The sequence below is a fragment of the Idiotropiscis lumnitzeri genome, chromosome 11 (genome assembly GCF_059441095.1).
Source record: "Idiotropiscis lumnitzeri isolate Australia: NSW breed Sydney's pygmy pipehorse chromosome 11, RoL_Ilum_1.0, whole genome shotgun sequence".
Taxonomy (NCBI): domain Eukaryota; kingdom Metazoa; phylum Chordata; class Actinopteri; order Syngnathiformes; family Syngnathidae; genus Idiotropiscis; species Idiotropiscis lumnitzeri.
In genome coordinates, this window is record NC_142401.1 from 18,014,676 (window position 1) to 18,028,806 (window position 14,131).

Here is a 14,131-nt window from a genome sequence, read left to right on the forward strand (position 1 = left end):
CCAATTTTAGTATATGCGAAGCCGAAGCTGGAGTGAGTTTTGTCTGTCCCTAAGAGATTGGATGATGTCAACAATGTGGGGCAACAGTATTTCCTTTTGCAATTAAGCATGTACATTAGTACAATTTTTTTTAAATTGGTTAACAAAAAAATTAATTACATACATTGCCCTCCGTAATTATTGAAACCTCTTAAAAAGTTAAGGTTATGTTTTTTATGCTATAATGAATTTATATTTTTCTTCTAAATAATATAGAACCGAATTTTAAAAAAATAATAGTTATAGGTAGTTCAAGTTTTTATTCACTTTATTAAGTGGGAAATATTCCACATTATGACGCTATTATTCACATCAAATCATGTGTTCCGCAATTATTAGCAACCCTAATATTAATAATTTGTACACCCCCCTTTTGCTAACAAAACCGCCTAATTTTATCTTAGAATGTTTCACAAGATGGGAGAATACAGAATATAAAGGATCATCAACCATTCCTCATCCAACGCTTGGGTGATAACATACATTTTGGCCGCATATACTCCCTGCCAAAATAAATGTTTTTTATAAATAAATACACAAATACTTTGTGTGTATGTGTGTGCGCAGACCGGTGATTGGGCACCACTGCATTAAGTGATGTGCGTAGCGAGTCAGTTGCTATTGTGAAAAGTCCACCGACAAGAAAATGTCGGAATACGTGGTCCAGCCCTTCTATTTAAATTGTTAATGGCATTTTAATACACTATGTGCCATCAAGTAAATTCAAAGCCATAAACTCAATAAGCCGCTATTACCTATCTTGCTTGCAAGCAATTTTCATGAAACACAAAAAAACCAAATGCTTTCCTTATGTTTCGCTCAAAATTTGTGCTCACTCACTTGCAAATACAATTGGCCTATGCCTTGAACATTAAATGTATCCATTATCTGAACTGCTTATCCTCACCTAGGAGGATAAGACCATCCCATTTGAAAGCTAGACAGTATTTGGGAATTATAGATTCGGTCTCATAAACTAATCAGAGTTGTGGTTTAAGGATTTAGTGGGCCTCAAAAATGGGGAAAAAAGTCATTTATTATTATATTTTTTTATGTCCAGTCTCAGTGGATTACTTGTTTTGTTTCAGCAAAGGCAATTTCTTTGTTTTCATTTGAATAAAATTAAAATAATAATGTCTTTATCAACCATTTTCTCCAAGTATCGTTGGCGTTTGTGGAATTAGACTGGAGATGAAGCATTACCGTACATATTGCCATCTCCTGGTCAGTAGGAGAAATGCTCATTGACAACTTCCGGGAATCGAAAACAAATATGCGAGCGGTATTTTGATTGTATCTTGTGCTATGTTCTATTTTCGTTTTAGAATTAAGACTTTATATTCAAACTGTTTTTCGATTTTTCTTTACTGGTTCCAGATAACAAACATTTCTCCCACTGACAAGGAGATGATCATCAATGCTCCAATACAAAAATAAACACGTTTATTAATAAATAAATACTTTTTGTGTATGCAATGTGTGTGTTTGTTTGCGCAGCCCATTACCAAATTGCTGTCCGTAGACCGGCGAGTGATTATATATTTATCAGAAGCGTACCAACCATTTTCTCGAAGTGATAATTGGCATTTGTGGAATTAGGCTTGAGCAGTATAGTACATATCGCCACCTCCTGGTCAGTAAGAGAAATGCTGTCGGTGACAACTCCCGGAAATCTAAAACAAATATACGAGCCGTATTTCGTTTTCTGTCTCGTCCTATATTATATTTTGGTTTAAGAAATAAAAATTAAAACTGTTTGAGACTTTTCCTTACTCGTTCCAGACAACAAAGGAGAAAACCAAGCTGTTTTTGCAATTTTGGTGTTTCGGTATCAAACGAAACTCAAATAATGAGTCGATTTTTCAATCGTAATATTCAATGACGAAAAGAGACAGGGACCAATGCTGCCATCGGTCACAGATCGGGCATTTTCTTTTTATAAACTTTATACACAAAATGCAATATAAAAATCTCTCAATGGGAGAATACAAAAACATTTGTGATTGTGTATTAAGTCCGTTGAAATTCCAGTGAAGAAAAAAAAGAACAGAATAGAACAGTAAGGCAGTTTCCATGTCACCACAAGTACAGATCACGTATTGGCAGACGTCCCGACGAATCAGCCAACTAGGAACCGGAAATACTTTTCGGAGAACTACGTCATTTCCTGTAGTAAGGATTTTCTTTTTCCATCTATGGGCTAACTTTCCTCAAAATTGCTTCGTCTTCTACGAGTTTTTGCTCTCCCAAATTTGCATCCAAGACCTGTTTGAGAGAAAGAACTATTTTCACAGCTCTGGTAAGCTTTAATTTGTGATAATATCACATAGTGCTATTTTAGGTTTGTAAACGCAGGTTTTCGGTGTTTTGCTGCGTTCAGGGGACTGTTAACAGCGTCGTAAACTAGCATTAGCGGGACAATATTTAAGCATACGAACATACATTGTGGCATTTACTTTACATTTTTGTTCATACTGTCATCGTGAATTTAGAGCAAATGTTTTTTGTAAGTGTTTTTTTTAATCACGTGCGGAAACCCATTTGCCGAATTCGTTTTCCGCAGCCTCTCGGTACATTGCTGCGTTCAGGAGTCCATTGGCAGCATCGGAATCTATTTTTGACAGGACAACATCTAAGCATAATGACTCCTGCACACATGTGTAACTTACCTTGACCTGCATCTTTAGTTGAGTACAGTTTTCAGTGAGATAAATCTCCGAAGTTTTCCCTTTTTATTTGTCAGGTTCGCGAGGGCAGAAAAAAAATGTCTGCAGAATTGGACCTGTCTCCCCCAGAAGTTCCTGAACCAACTTTTTTCGAGAGCCTCCTGCGCTATGGCCTCTTTCTTGGCGCCATCTTCCAGCTCATCTGTATCCTGGCAATCATTGTGCCCACCTCTAAAGGGCACGAAAAGGTAAGAACATGTTTTTTTTCTCCACTAGAAAAGGTCATTCCTATATTGAATGAAACCTCTTCCTACCGTCAGGAATATAGCAACATTGAATTCTTTATTCTGGGTCAGTATTCTTTAAATCAGGGGTGGGCAAACCTTTTGATTGGTGGGCCACAATGGGTTCTAAAATTTGACAGAGGGGCCGGACCGGGAGCAGATGGATGGAGTGTTTTGGTAACCTCACCTCATCAGAGAAAAAAAATACATTTAATTTTAAATGAAAATGAACAAAAGCATTACAACAAAATATGTCTTTGACACACCACAATATTTAGAAAATAAAACATTAACAAGTTTTATTAATTTAATTTTTTTCAAAGTTCGACGGGCCGGATTAAAATGTTTAAAGGGCTGCTCGTGGCCCCCGGGCCATAGTTTGCCCACGCCTGCTTTAAATAGTGCTTCTGCGTACTATTGGTGATAATCCAAACCTGATCTTGCTTTTACCACTTGTTACAGTCAAATTTTTTTCTTATTCTTCTACAGCCTTTTTAGAAGTCATTTTAAAGGCACAATGCAATGTATTGTGTAGTTCTATATTTAGAGTATATCAACAGATGTACTGATTGTAGCCTGCTGTTGTTGGCGGGCAGAACAATGAGAGTGACTAGGCAGATTATAAACAAAGAAAAAAACATAATTGCAAAATTAGTGGAATCTCTGAATTTGAACACAATCCAGACTTGGACAGCCATCATAGGAAACAGAGAATTTGAATGAATTTTCACATTGTCAAACTGTTAGCATTGCACCCCACAAAACCTTTGTGAACTCTACCGGCAATTTATAAACACAAGGCAATCACTGTCAAACACTGCAAGTTAAAAAAAAATAAAATAATTGATTAGAAGTGATGGCACATATAACATGCAGGTACTAACGGCTAGTACCAACATTTAAAGTTTTCACTCAACCTGCCTGGAAGTTCACAAAACTCTTGGTGACTTCAACACTTCTGTGTATAGTCTGTGTTTTTCAATCTTTTCTCGCTCTCCTTGCGGGAACCATTGTGATCATAATACAGTACAGTGATATCTTTTCACGGTGCAAAATGACACTCAACTGATTTTTTTTGTTAATTATTTATTATGTTTTATTATTCTTTTTTTTTTTACCTGAGTTTTCTCATAAATGTGTGTTATGAGTGCTAGCTATGACGGTAGCAAACTTCACCACAAGCAGCGCTTGTACACGACATTCAACGATTGTTCCAAAAAAGAAATCCCCCTTCCAGAATGACCAGGATGTAATGGCTGCCGAGTGGGCAGGAAAACACCTCAGAAGAAGTGGTAGCAACACATGCAAGACGCAGCATACAATAATAAAATCAAAGGCATATATTTTTTTATCCTCTGGAAAACGCTTGTAGATGTTTCATCATCAAAACTGCATGTAATGTTTGTATGTATGCACACTGCAGAGCAGCACAACGCCCTTTAAATTAACATGATGCTCTCTGATCTTTATATTCCATTAAATTATTATTATTGTACAATATTTTGTTCTATGTGCGTAGGAGGAGACTGAGTCCACTAACGGCAAGGCAGCAGATCATGCAAAGAAACCCAAAGGGACAGTGCCTCAAATGAGACCGAAATCCAAGAAGGAGAGCAAAAAGAAGCGATAGCTGTGCGCCGTTGCGGAATTGTGTGTGTCATGTGTTACGCTCTACAAGTAGATGAACCACTACAGTTACCAGTATTGACATTGTTTCATCTGTTTTCAACCACTATTTTTATTTGTATTTTTTCTATGACTGCCATTCGTTTTTTTTAAATAAACTTGGCAATTAAATGCATAGAGTAACAGTCATAGATTCTTTCTAATGGCATTGCTTATTTTACTGCAGTTCAATGATGTAATATCCTGACTTTCTGCAATAGCCGTTTCCCAATACAGGTGACCCCTTCAGAGACATGTAAGAAAACACACTATCCTCATTATTGACCACAAAGCCACTTAAATGTTCCCACCCTTACTTTGCTTCATAGTGCTGGGTGGCTATGTTTAAGTGTTACAACATTAAGCATTTTAAGGGCTCATGAAAATTAACATCAACAGTCTTGCGATTCGGAAAAGGAGCTTGCATTTATAAGAGCCTATGTCTCAAAGTAACCTGTAGTGTTAAGATGTCTCTGGCCTTCAAATGAATTGGGAAACAGCTATTGACTCATTTTGGATAGCGGGACTTCCTGGTTAGCATAGTTGCAACAGAGGATTAGATTGTTTTACAGCAGCCAACCTAGTTTTAATAACGCTCACTATGAACATTATTGCGTGAAAACGGCTTTTTGTTGCATTTGTACACCTTATGGTATTGTGGAGTACATATTTGTAGAGAAAATGTTTTTACAAGAGTTTATTTGTTTTTACAATTGCATAGTGGTGATTAAATGTTATCAGAAAAGGGGCGGTCAATTTTGCAGTTTTGAGGGATCTCGATCTTTAAATAAATCTGCCAGGATAGAAAAAATTCCAAGGCATTAAATATACCATGGAACACACTAAAGAAAATAATAAGTGGACAAAATATTGCACAACGGGGATATTCCTAACTGGGTGGTTCTCCAGTATACTGATGAGAAGAACCCGGTCAGAGGCTCTGCTAAGAGGTTGACTACTATATTCAAGGAGCTTCGGGAGTTTCTGGCAACTCCTGGGTCTTTGGTACACGTGACAACAATCTCCCATGTTCTTAATACAGTATATCTGGGCTATGGAGTAGTTCGGCAAGATGGACGCCTTATCTATCCGAGGCTGGCTACATTTTGTGGAAAAATGTGCTTTGGTCTTATGAAACCAAGGTTGGGTTGTTTTTCTTTGGCTAAGACTGGGGCCTTTGTCAAGGTGACTGGAATTTGGAACAGTTCCAAATACCAATCCGTATTAGCATAAAAACCTCAGGCCTTTGCCAGAAAAAAAGTCAGGAAAAGCATACTTGAGCATCTGAACTTCATTTGTGGTTAATCAGAGGCACTTTAAATTGTGGCAGGTGTGTGCTAACCCTTTTTGTTTGTGAGTGGTTAATGCTGAATACAGCCCTGCCAGTTTGAAGAGGGTGTGCACACTTGTGCAACTACGTAATGCAAGTTATTTTCACTTCCCTTTCTCAAAAAGATGGTTTATATAAATTCAGTTGAGCTGTATGGGGTATATAGGTCACATTATTGATGAGAAATGTGTTGAAATGAAAATTAACTTGTTCAATTTTTTTCATAACAAATAGGTCTTTTGAACAGGTGTAGACTTTAAAGCCACAGTAGTTTCAAATAGACATTTCCGGATTGTGATTTGTAATAAAAATCAATCGTGACTCTGGGAGAGCCATGATGTCTGCTCCACACTCCAGTCAGCATGCCACCTCCTACCGCGTCGACACACGGACACGCCGCTAGGGCTACTCGTCGTAGTACGTAGTAGAAGAGACAGCTTTGTCCGCCAGCCCACTGACTGATAATCGGCGTGTACTGTACCCACTGAGAGAAACGAAGATGCACCCCCCGCCATGACCTCCGCTTCCTCTTCTTCTTCCTCCTCCTCCTGCATCCGATTGTATCGAAATTCGCTAAATGGGGAATTCACCAGCGTTTCCACAGCAACGTGCACTTATTCGTCAAATGAGGACGAGCGAGAGGATTTATTAACACGTCTCTGATTTGTGTTGGGCTTTATCTCGAGGAAAAAGGTGAGTCCGTTTGTATTATTATGTCCATTTGAATTTATTTAAAAAGCGAGCCACTGCGTATTTTCTTCCCTAAACGTGGTGAGAGCGTCCATTCACTCGGCCGATTCCATTCAAGCAAGCTGAGGGGCCACAAACGTTTGTTGTCGTGCATCCGACACCCCCCTCCGATGCCTTACACACAATAAAAGCGACGCGTATCGGGAAAAATATCACGCTTGCCCAGGCTCCCACAGTCATTTCAAGGCGATGAAAATAATATAGCATCGTGGGGGAAACAAACAAAAAAAGGCAACAATCCTTTGAAATTCAAAATGGAGCAGCACCTGTTCCGACTCATCTGGTCGAATAAGCCTCGGCAGCACTTTCACAGTTTTTTTCTCCATTAATTTAACTCCCCTTCCCTCACATGTTCTGGAATGCGGTCTCCGTATGTAATAGTATTCTTTTTTTTTAATTCCAATTCCAACCCCCCTTGAAGTATGTCATTATGACAGCTGCTACTCCGGCTGGCAGCGAACACCCCACCCACCCCTTCATCAACAACTGGACTGTGTTAGAAATCACTTCCTTTTCGCTACTCTATAGAACACGATGGCGAATTGATTTTGTTCTTCTGTTCGAATGTGTTGAGAACACATGGGTTATCCTACAGTATACAGTAGTATCCTCAATGTATCCCGCATTGCATTTTGAAAAGTAGTGAACATCCGATGGTCACTTAAAAAACAAGTATTTTAATGCTGTGCGATACTGTTTTGCTTTTCCATTTTCAAGGTATTTTTTTTATTTTCGCACATATTCATGAGGTGTGGTACAAAAACATGGCAGAAAATTTGTAGGACTGATGTCACAAGACCTATCCAATAGTTTCCTTGATATACGACGAATCGGACTTAATTTTTCGAGATACGAGCAGTTGTGCATTTTTTTTCTTTTTAGATTGGCAGGAAGTAAAAAAATCTTGGAAAAAAACTTGGCTACAAGCTGTGACACCCCTTGTTCAAGTTTACTGCCAAACTAGTTTTGCCATAGTAAAGTGCTTAGCTTAAAGGGGAAGTCATGTGAAAATATTTGTCTAAAATATGTTCTATGTCACTAGTCCAAACACTATTCTGATAAATATTACTTTGTGGAATATTAATTATGCAGAAAAAAATCCACCGGATTGTATATATTTTAGTGGGCTTAAATTTTCCTTGTATTGTCACTTGCTGTCGACTAAAAATAACATCACAGTGCCAAATTAATAGCATTGTTGTAGCGCTGTTATACACAGACTTTTCAGCTATTCAAAGAATCAGCTGCATCATCTTGTCAGAACCATCAGCAATGAAAGGAAAGCAAAGCACATCAGGAAAAAAATAAATCGCTGCACAATTTACACTGAATCGGTGCGTCACAATTCACAGTACTGAGATAATATACTGCACTCTATACAAACAGTGATGTTTGTTAATTGAGAGGCTTGCATTTCTGCATACAGGGATACTGGTGTAAAACACGCACTGATAACAGTGTTTTCCGAAAAAAAGTTACGGTGGCAATGTAAGATGGCTGCCCTCTGGTATCATCCGCTATATATATATATATATATATATATATATATATATATATATATATATATATATCTTTAAGCAACTGATGTTTGAACAGAAATGGTGGTGAAACACACAGAGACCTACAGAAAAATACTCATAGGCATATATTATTTTATTCTCTGGGAAAAACTAACATTTCTGCTGTTTACTGAAGAGTTGTGACTGTCTCTTTGTATATCTGTCTGTCTGTATGATACTGCCCCCGGGGGGTAGTGCAATGTTGGAGTGACATTTCTTTTTTAAGATAAAAAAACAAAAAAAAAACAGTATTTCCATTTACTTGAATAGGAGAGAGAGCTACATTGGACCTTCACATACACACAGTTTGGTACCGGCAGCTTGCATATTCACAGATATATATTTTTTTTTAAACGCTTTTTTCTCCATGTTTTCAAACCATTTCGCCCAGTTTTTGAGGGGAAATGCGGGTTGAATGTTTATTTGAGTTTTTTTTAAAAAAATTTTTTTCCAATGCGTTTCAATGGGCATCAACTATATGCAGATTTTTGCAATTGTGAATAGTGGTCCTGTCTTGCACATACATACCCCTCTATGGTATACGGATTTTTAGTGTGCTTTTTGGTGAACTGGATAATCAATTCCTGTATGGTAATTAAGAAGTAGAGAATGAGTGAATGATTCCAAACACAGCCACGATAATACTGTGGGAATAAGAATTATAATGACTATTCAAAACCATTTAAATGTACTTTTTTGGCTGGGATTTGGATGTGTTTCAGCTCATTTGCATAAAAGGATCGCGCATTCGGGCTTGGCTGTGAATAAGATGTGTGAATCATCAGAGTGTTGTGAGGGTGGGGCAGGGGGGGACACAACATTGGACTTTTTACCTTTGGATAACCTTTCGAGTTGCAGGGAACTAAGTAGATAGTGTTTTTTTTTTTATTTCTTTTCCTTTTTTTCTTCTTTTGGCTGTTGAATTATCATAGAAGCGTACCGTAGATTTATGGGGGAGGGCAGTCATTAGCCCACTTTAAAGTGTCTGTAAGGCTTTTTTCTGTGTCATTGTTCAGATTGGGGGTGCGAAGGTGACCGGGCAATTTTCTGTCTTTAGGGTTAGTATGTGGGATGGCATTTGTGTTGTGTCCTTTTCAGCCTTCCTTTTTTCACATTTTCCGTGTCACTCTTCAGTATAAACGGCACTCACAATGATTGGGGGAGATAATGTCAACCAGGCAAATTTCTATTTTCAAGGGCACTATTTACGTCGGATGACATATGCCTAGTCTTTTTACTTTTCCCTTGCTTTTCTGTATGAATGGCAACGACATGAATAAGGACAAAGCCAACCCAGCAATTTTCAACCTATGGAGGTAGTATGGAAGGTGGCTGGATTATAGCTCAGAAGCCCCCCCTTATAATGTAATAAATAAAGTAATTATTCTTTATGAGTGGCAGTGACATCGAATCAGGGGATTAAGTCGACCTGGCAAATTTCCGCCCTTCTGAAGTAGTATCACAGCTGTAACAGACGTATTTGTCCACCTTTGTTCCCCATCTCAATGTCCTGTAGAAACAGCACTGATGCAAATTTTACACCTTCGGGGTAGTATGAGTAATGTGACGACCTTTGTTGTTGCCCCGTTTCGACTGGCTCTAAGCCGTGTTTTTTTTTTTTTTTCCAATCCCTCTTTGGTATGAATAGCATCAACACAGAATCGAGGAATGACATTAACCCTGCAAACTGACAGAAAGGCGCGTCAGAATTCTTAAGAGTTAATTAATCAACGATTCTGATGAGCCACACGACACAGTACATTTCCATGATTCATTCCATACTCGTTTACTTCTTGGAGCGTTTTATCAAATATTGGCACCTCTGTTTATATGCTGCCATTTATTTACAAAGAGTGTGGCACCTCCTCACTGAACTAGCGTTCAACCTCTGACCTCCTTCGTAGAATTAGTAACCATTGTACACAGGCAACACTTGCAGCCAAATCCAGCACTTGCAGATGGTCAGTAAGGGAAGTGTTTTTTAATCAGGCAAATGCCAGCATCCTCTGCCTGTCTTCCACTTCTTGACAGCCTGCGAGATAGAACTTTCTAAAAACGTCCTTTGGGTCGGCAGACAAAATGAGATTGGAAAGCTCTTATTTGCAATGTGCATTGTTTCGTTTGGGTCCCTCGTTGGTCTCGCTCTGATTTATATGTGTCATTGTAAAGCCATTTACGGGTAATCAGGCCAAATTTGAGCATCACCCTCCCGAGTGAACCACTCTGTAAGATAAGTCAAAACACTTTTAGTTTTTTTTCCTCATCATGTGTCAGGTCACTTGGATTTCAAACAATCAGGTAAAGATGCTAAAAATTGGTTTCTAGTAAGAACCACTTTTGACCTTAAACACTAAGATGCATGTGAATGTTTTCATCTTGAGAAGCCACTCCACCCTGCACACCCCTTACTGCGACGCTCTCATTGGACTGAAACATTGGCAGCCGCGACTTCCTTCGCTCACTGCAGCAACTGTTACCGTCTGTTGTGACTCATTCACGTTTGTCACGGCCAAATGTTCACATCGGGATTATAAATGCTGAATTGGAGAAGTCCACAGTACTGTTGTCTTAAAATATAACTAGATTGAGTTACATCATGCTGTTTTTTGTCATTATAAAAACCAGCATACCCGTTAGGGGAGCTTGTATAATCCTTCACGGCTCCACACAAGTCACAGAACTCTCAAGGTTAGCTGTTAAAATCTCTCATTGCTGATCACTAATGATGATTTGCTGATTCAACATGCTTGAGAACTGAAGCAATTTATTGGTGACTAGATTTTGAGACGCGCTACATTTACATTAAACCTTCAGCGCCAAACACAATTCATTTTGGAATACTTGTCATCCTTTAAAAACACATTTTATACATCCTTGTATTTTTATTAAGCCATATGTACAATTTCATCCATTTTTCAAAGTGTAAGACCTTTTGGGAGCATTCAGATTTTAAGATAAATTTATATGAGTGGTTTTACTTCATGTCAGAGGTTTGGTTTCGCTGACTTTATCAAGCTAATTGGATACTATTTTGCGTCTTCTGTGAGTACTTGTGAAGGTACTCTTGAGTACAATTGTGGCGTCCAATATTAACATTGCCAAGTATACTTGATTTTGCACAAATATGTAAAACACAAGTAGCGCAATCAAGGGGTCATTTTCAACTGCTTTCATTCTCCCATTATGCCTTCCCACTGCGCAGATGACTTAACTGATAATTCCTTTTGAGTGGCACACTCTGGTTTTCCCACATTCTTTACACGAATGGACAAGCTGACAAGTGTGTCGGAAACACTTTTTCATTTTCACTCCAATGGTTTCCTCTGCTGTCTTCATTTTCCGTCCTCTGATGAATGATCGGCACTCCTGTTTTATACTCAAGTTATGCACGGAGCTACATGTCGGCATATTCTGATGTTAGTTTGTTGTGATGCCATATTAGGACCTGATGGGAGGCTCTTTTTCAGCTGTCGACTGGGATGTTTTAAGAGGGCTGATCTGGTGTGTCTTTGAAAGTATGTATCATCCTTGCAACACTCAGATATCGTTCCCAAGATCAGTGATTCCCAGCCTTTATTTGTATAAAGCACAAGGCTCACGAGTAACCAACAAACAAAAATATCACAAAAACCCTACACAGTTTATGTACCCTTTGCCATCTAATAAGAGGGAATTCAGTTTTTCAACCAGTCATGTTGCTGCCACGGGTCATAAAAAATGGAAGCTGCATTCTTTTGTGTTAAATATAATTTTCAGGCCAATTAATTAAAGTAAAATAATTTGGCTGCGAGTTCAATAGGTTATCTCGCTTCTCCCGCAAAAAGCGAGGCAGCTCACCAGCAACCCAGAACAGGGCCACCAGGACAGAAAGTGGATGATATAATGGTTATCCATCTTGTTCTGTGCCCAGTCTTTGACTGGCAGCTAGTCCAGAGTGTGGTTTACCTTTTGCCCCAAAGTGAGTTGGGATAGCCTCCAGCTCACCTGCAACCGCGATATGGAAAATGGATGGATAACCTTTGATTTGTGACACATTCACACATCCCAATCCATCATTTTCAGCAGACCTGTTATTGTGGCTTGTCGCTGTGTGACTCACTGTTGCACCACAAGGATTCCTTCATCCCCTGAAGCGCCTCAAGACCACATCTTGGCGAGAGTTGAATCAAAGCACTCAAGAACGCACGCCTACATGCCACCACTTCATCAGCAGGGGTCCGTCCTTATCGTTTGACATACCTGTATCCTTATGCGTGCATGTTATATTTAAAAAATAAATAAAGAAATATGAAGCCCCGAGCCCCAGCTGTATGCCAGCACCTACACATTCTTTTTAGGGACGCTGGCACTTCCTCATTTGTTAATAGCCTACTCGGTCTCGGAAAAACCCACACGCTTGTGTTGGAAAAAGGATGTGAGATGCTACCGAGGTTGAACGCGAGAGCTTCCCGGAGACTAGGGAACAGCTGCTCGTACGCACACACATTGGTGCACACACTGTCTGGAACTCAGTGCCTCCATCCACAGGAGGAACAAGGCTGTTTTCATGCGTGTGTGACTGTCTCTGTTTCAGCCCGCCTGAAATAGCTGGTCTCGCAATGAGTCATCTTCAGCTTCCCAGAGGGAGGTCTGCACTTGTGGTGCGAACACACATACATACATACATACATATATAAAGACACACACACACACGTCACAACTTTCTGGGGATGCACTTAACTTGTCTTTATCGACGCTTGTCAAGATGATGCCGGCATTCTCGACTGACTGTAATTGATACCTTGAACACAAAGGAGATGCAACTTCCTCCAGGAAACATTGTTCCGACAGTCGTTGATTATTCCCTCATACTTAGTGGAAAACTGTTTGAAAGAGAAGCTGAGCACATGTAAGATGGGCAAAACGTTTCTACAGTTCTAAGTTTGCAGTCTTACATTCCACTCCAGTGCAGTAGAGTGTAAGTAATGTGCATTTCTGTCGTCGCAGGTTGCTGTCCTTTCCCAGGGAATGACAATCATGCCTGATGGTTGTAGACTCTCCCTTTTAGCTTAGCCACTATCATAAAACTGTGCATGAGAGGAATGTATATGGAAAACTGGCCAGCTGTTTGTACGTATAGAAGTTACCGACCTCTGCCAGGGCATAACAATCATGTCCACTTGTGGTAGATTACATTGTCTATCTTAGCAGCTTGTACAACGCTGTACATAAGCAAAAAGGGTGTATGGGGGATTTGGGCAAGTTGTGATGAATGTTCGTAAGATGTCGTCCACCGACAGGATTTGGTCATTCCCAATAGTGACCAAATTCCCTTTCAAACGTAACCACTAATATTAAACAGTAAGAATAACTGAGGACCGCTATGTGGAAAACAAGTGAGCTGTGTATTCTGTTTTGTGTTTGAACAGTGCTACATTGTGGTCCCCTTCCTGGACATCATTACGTGTAAAAACTTTGCCAGGTAGAGGTGCATTTACCCTTCATGTGTAGCTGCCAGTATATAAACGATAAAATGGACAGAGAATGCTGAAAGTGGGAAATTTGTGTGTCCAAGTGTAAGTTGCAGTGTACCTCCACGGTATAGGAATCGTGCCCCTTATCGATTCCTCCCTGTAGCATTGTTTAAATCTGTATACAAGAGGAACTGTATGCAGAAAAAAAAAAAAGATGCGTTTTGTGTTTGAACAGTGCTAATTGCGGTCCTCCACGGGCCATAACAATCATACCTGATTGTGTTAGATTCCCCTTGGTACCTGAATTGCTAATGTATCTTGTTGATGAGAAAAAGCATATCCAATGCAGTAAATTGGTGAGCTCTATGTACATCTGTACCTTTTC

General features: G+C 39.3%; 2 protein-coding genes across 4 annotated transcripts in view; both read left to right on the forward strand.

The window, feature by feature from the left end:
• The first annotated feature begins 2,138 nt into the window (after positions 1-2,138).
• Positions 2,139-4,790, forward strand: manbal (mannosidase beta like). 2 transcript variants are annotated; one of them, XM_088309503.1, is made up of 3 exons: positions 2,139-2,338; positions 2,762-2,953; positions 4,509-4,790. In XM_088309503.1, the coding sequence occupies exons 2-3, from the start codon at positions 2,804-2,806 to the stop codon at positions 4,617-4,619; spliced, it is 261 nt and encodes an 86-aa protein (XP_088165629.1). In that variant the 5' UTR covers positions 2,139-2,338; positions 2,762-2,803; the 3' UTR covers positions 4,620-4,790. The 2 variants fall into 2 exon arrangements, with proteins under 2 accessions (XP_088165629.1, XP_088165628.1); XM_088309502.1 differs by having other exon boundaries at positions 2,140-2,338; positions 2,783-2,953.
• A 1,531-nt stretch (positions 4,791-6,321) lies between these two features.
• LOC148327749 (proto-oncogene tyrosine-protein kinase Src-like) overlaps positions 6,322-14,131 on the forward strand; it is a 32,851-nt gene continuing 25,041 nt past the window's right edge. The window contains exon 1 of one of the 2 annotated variants that reach the window (XM_088308211.1): positions 6,322-6,677. The gene's annotated coding sequence lies outside the window, so the exon portion shown is untranslated. The remainder of the gene's footprint in view (positions 6,678-14,131) is intronic. The other variant, XM_088308210.1, reaches the window with a different exon arrangement.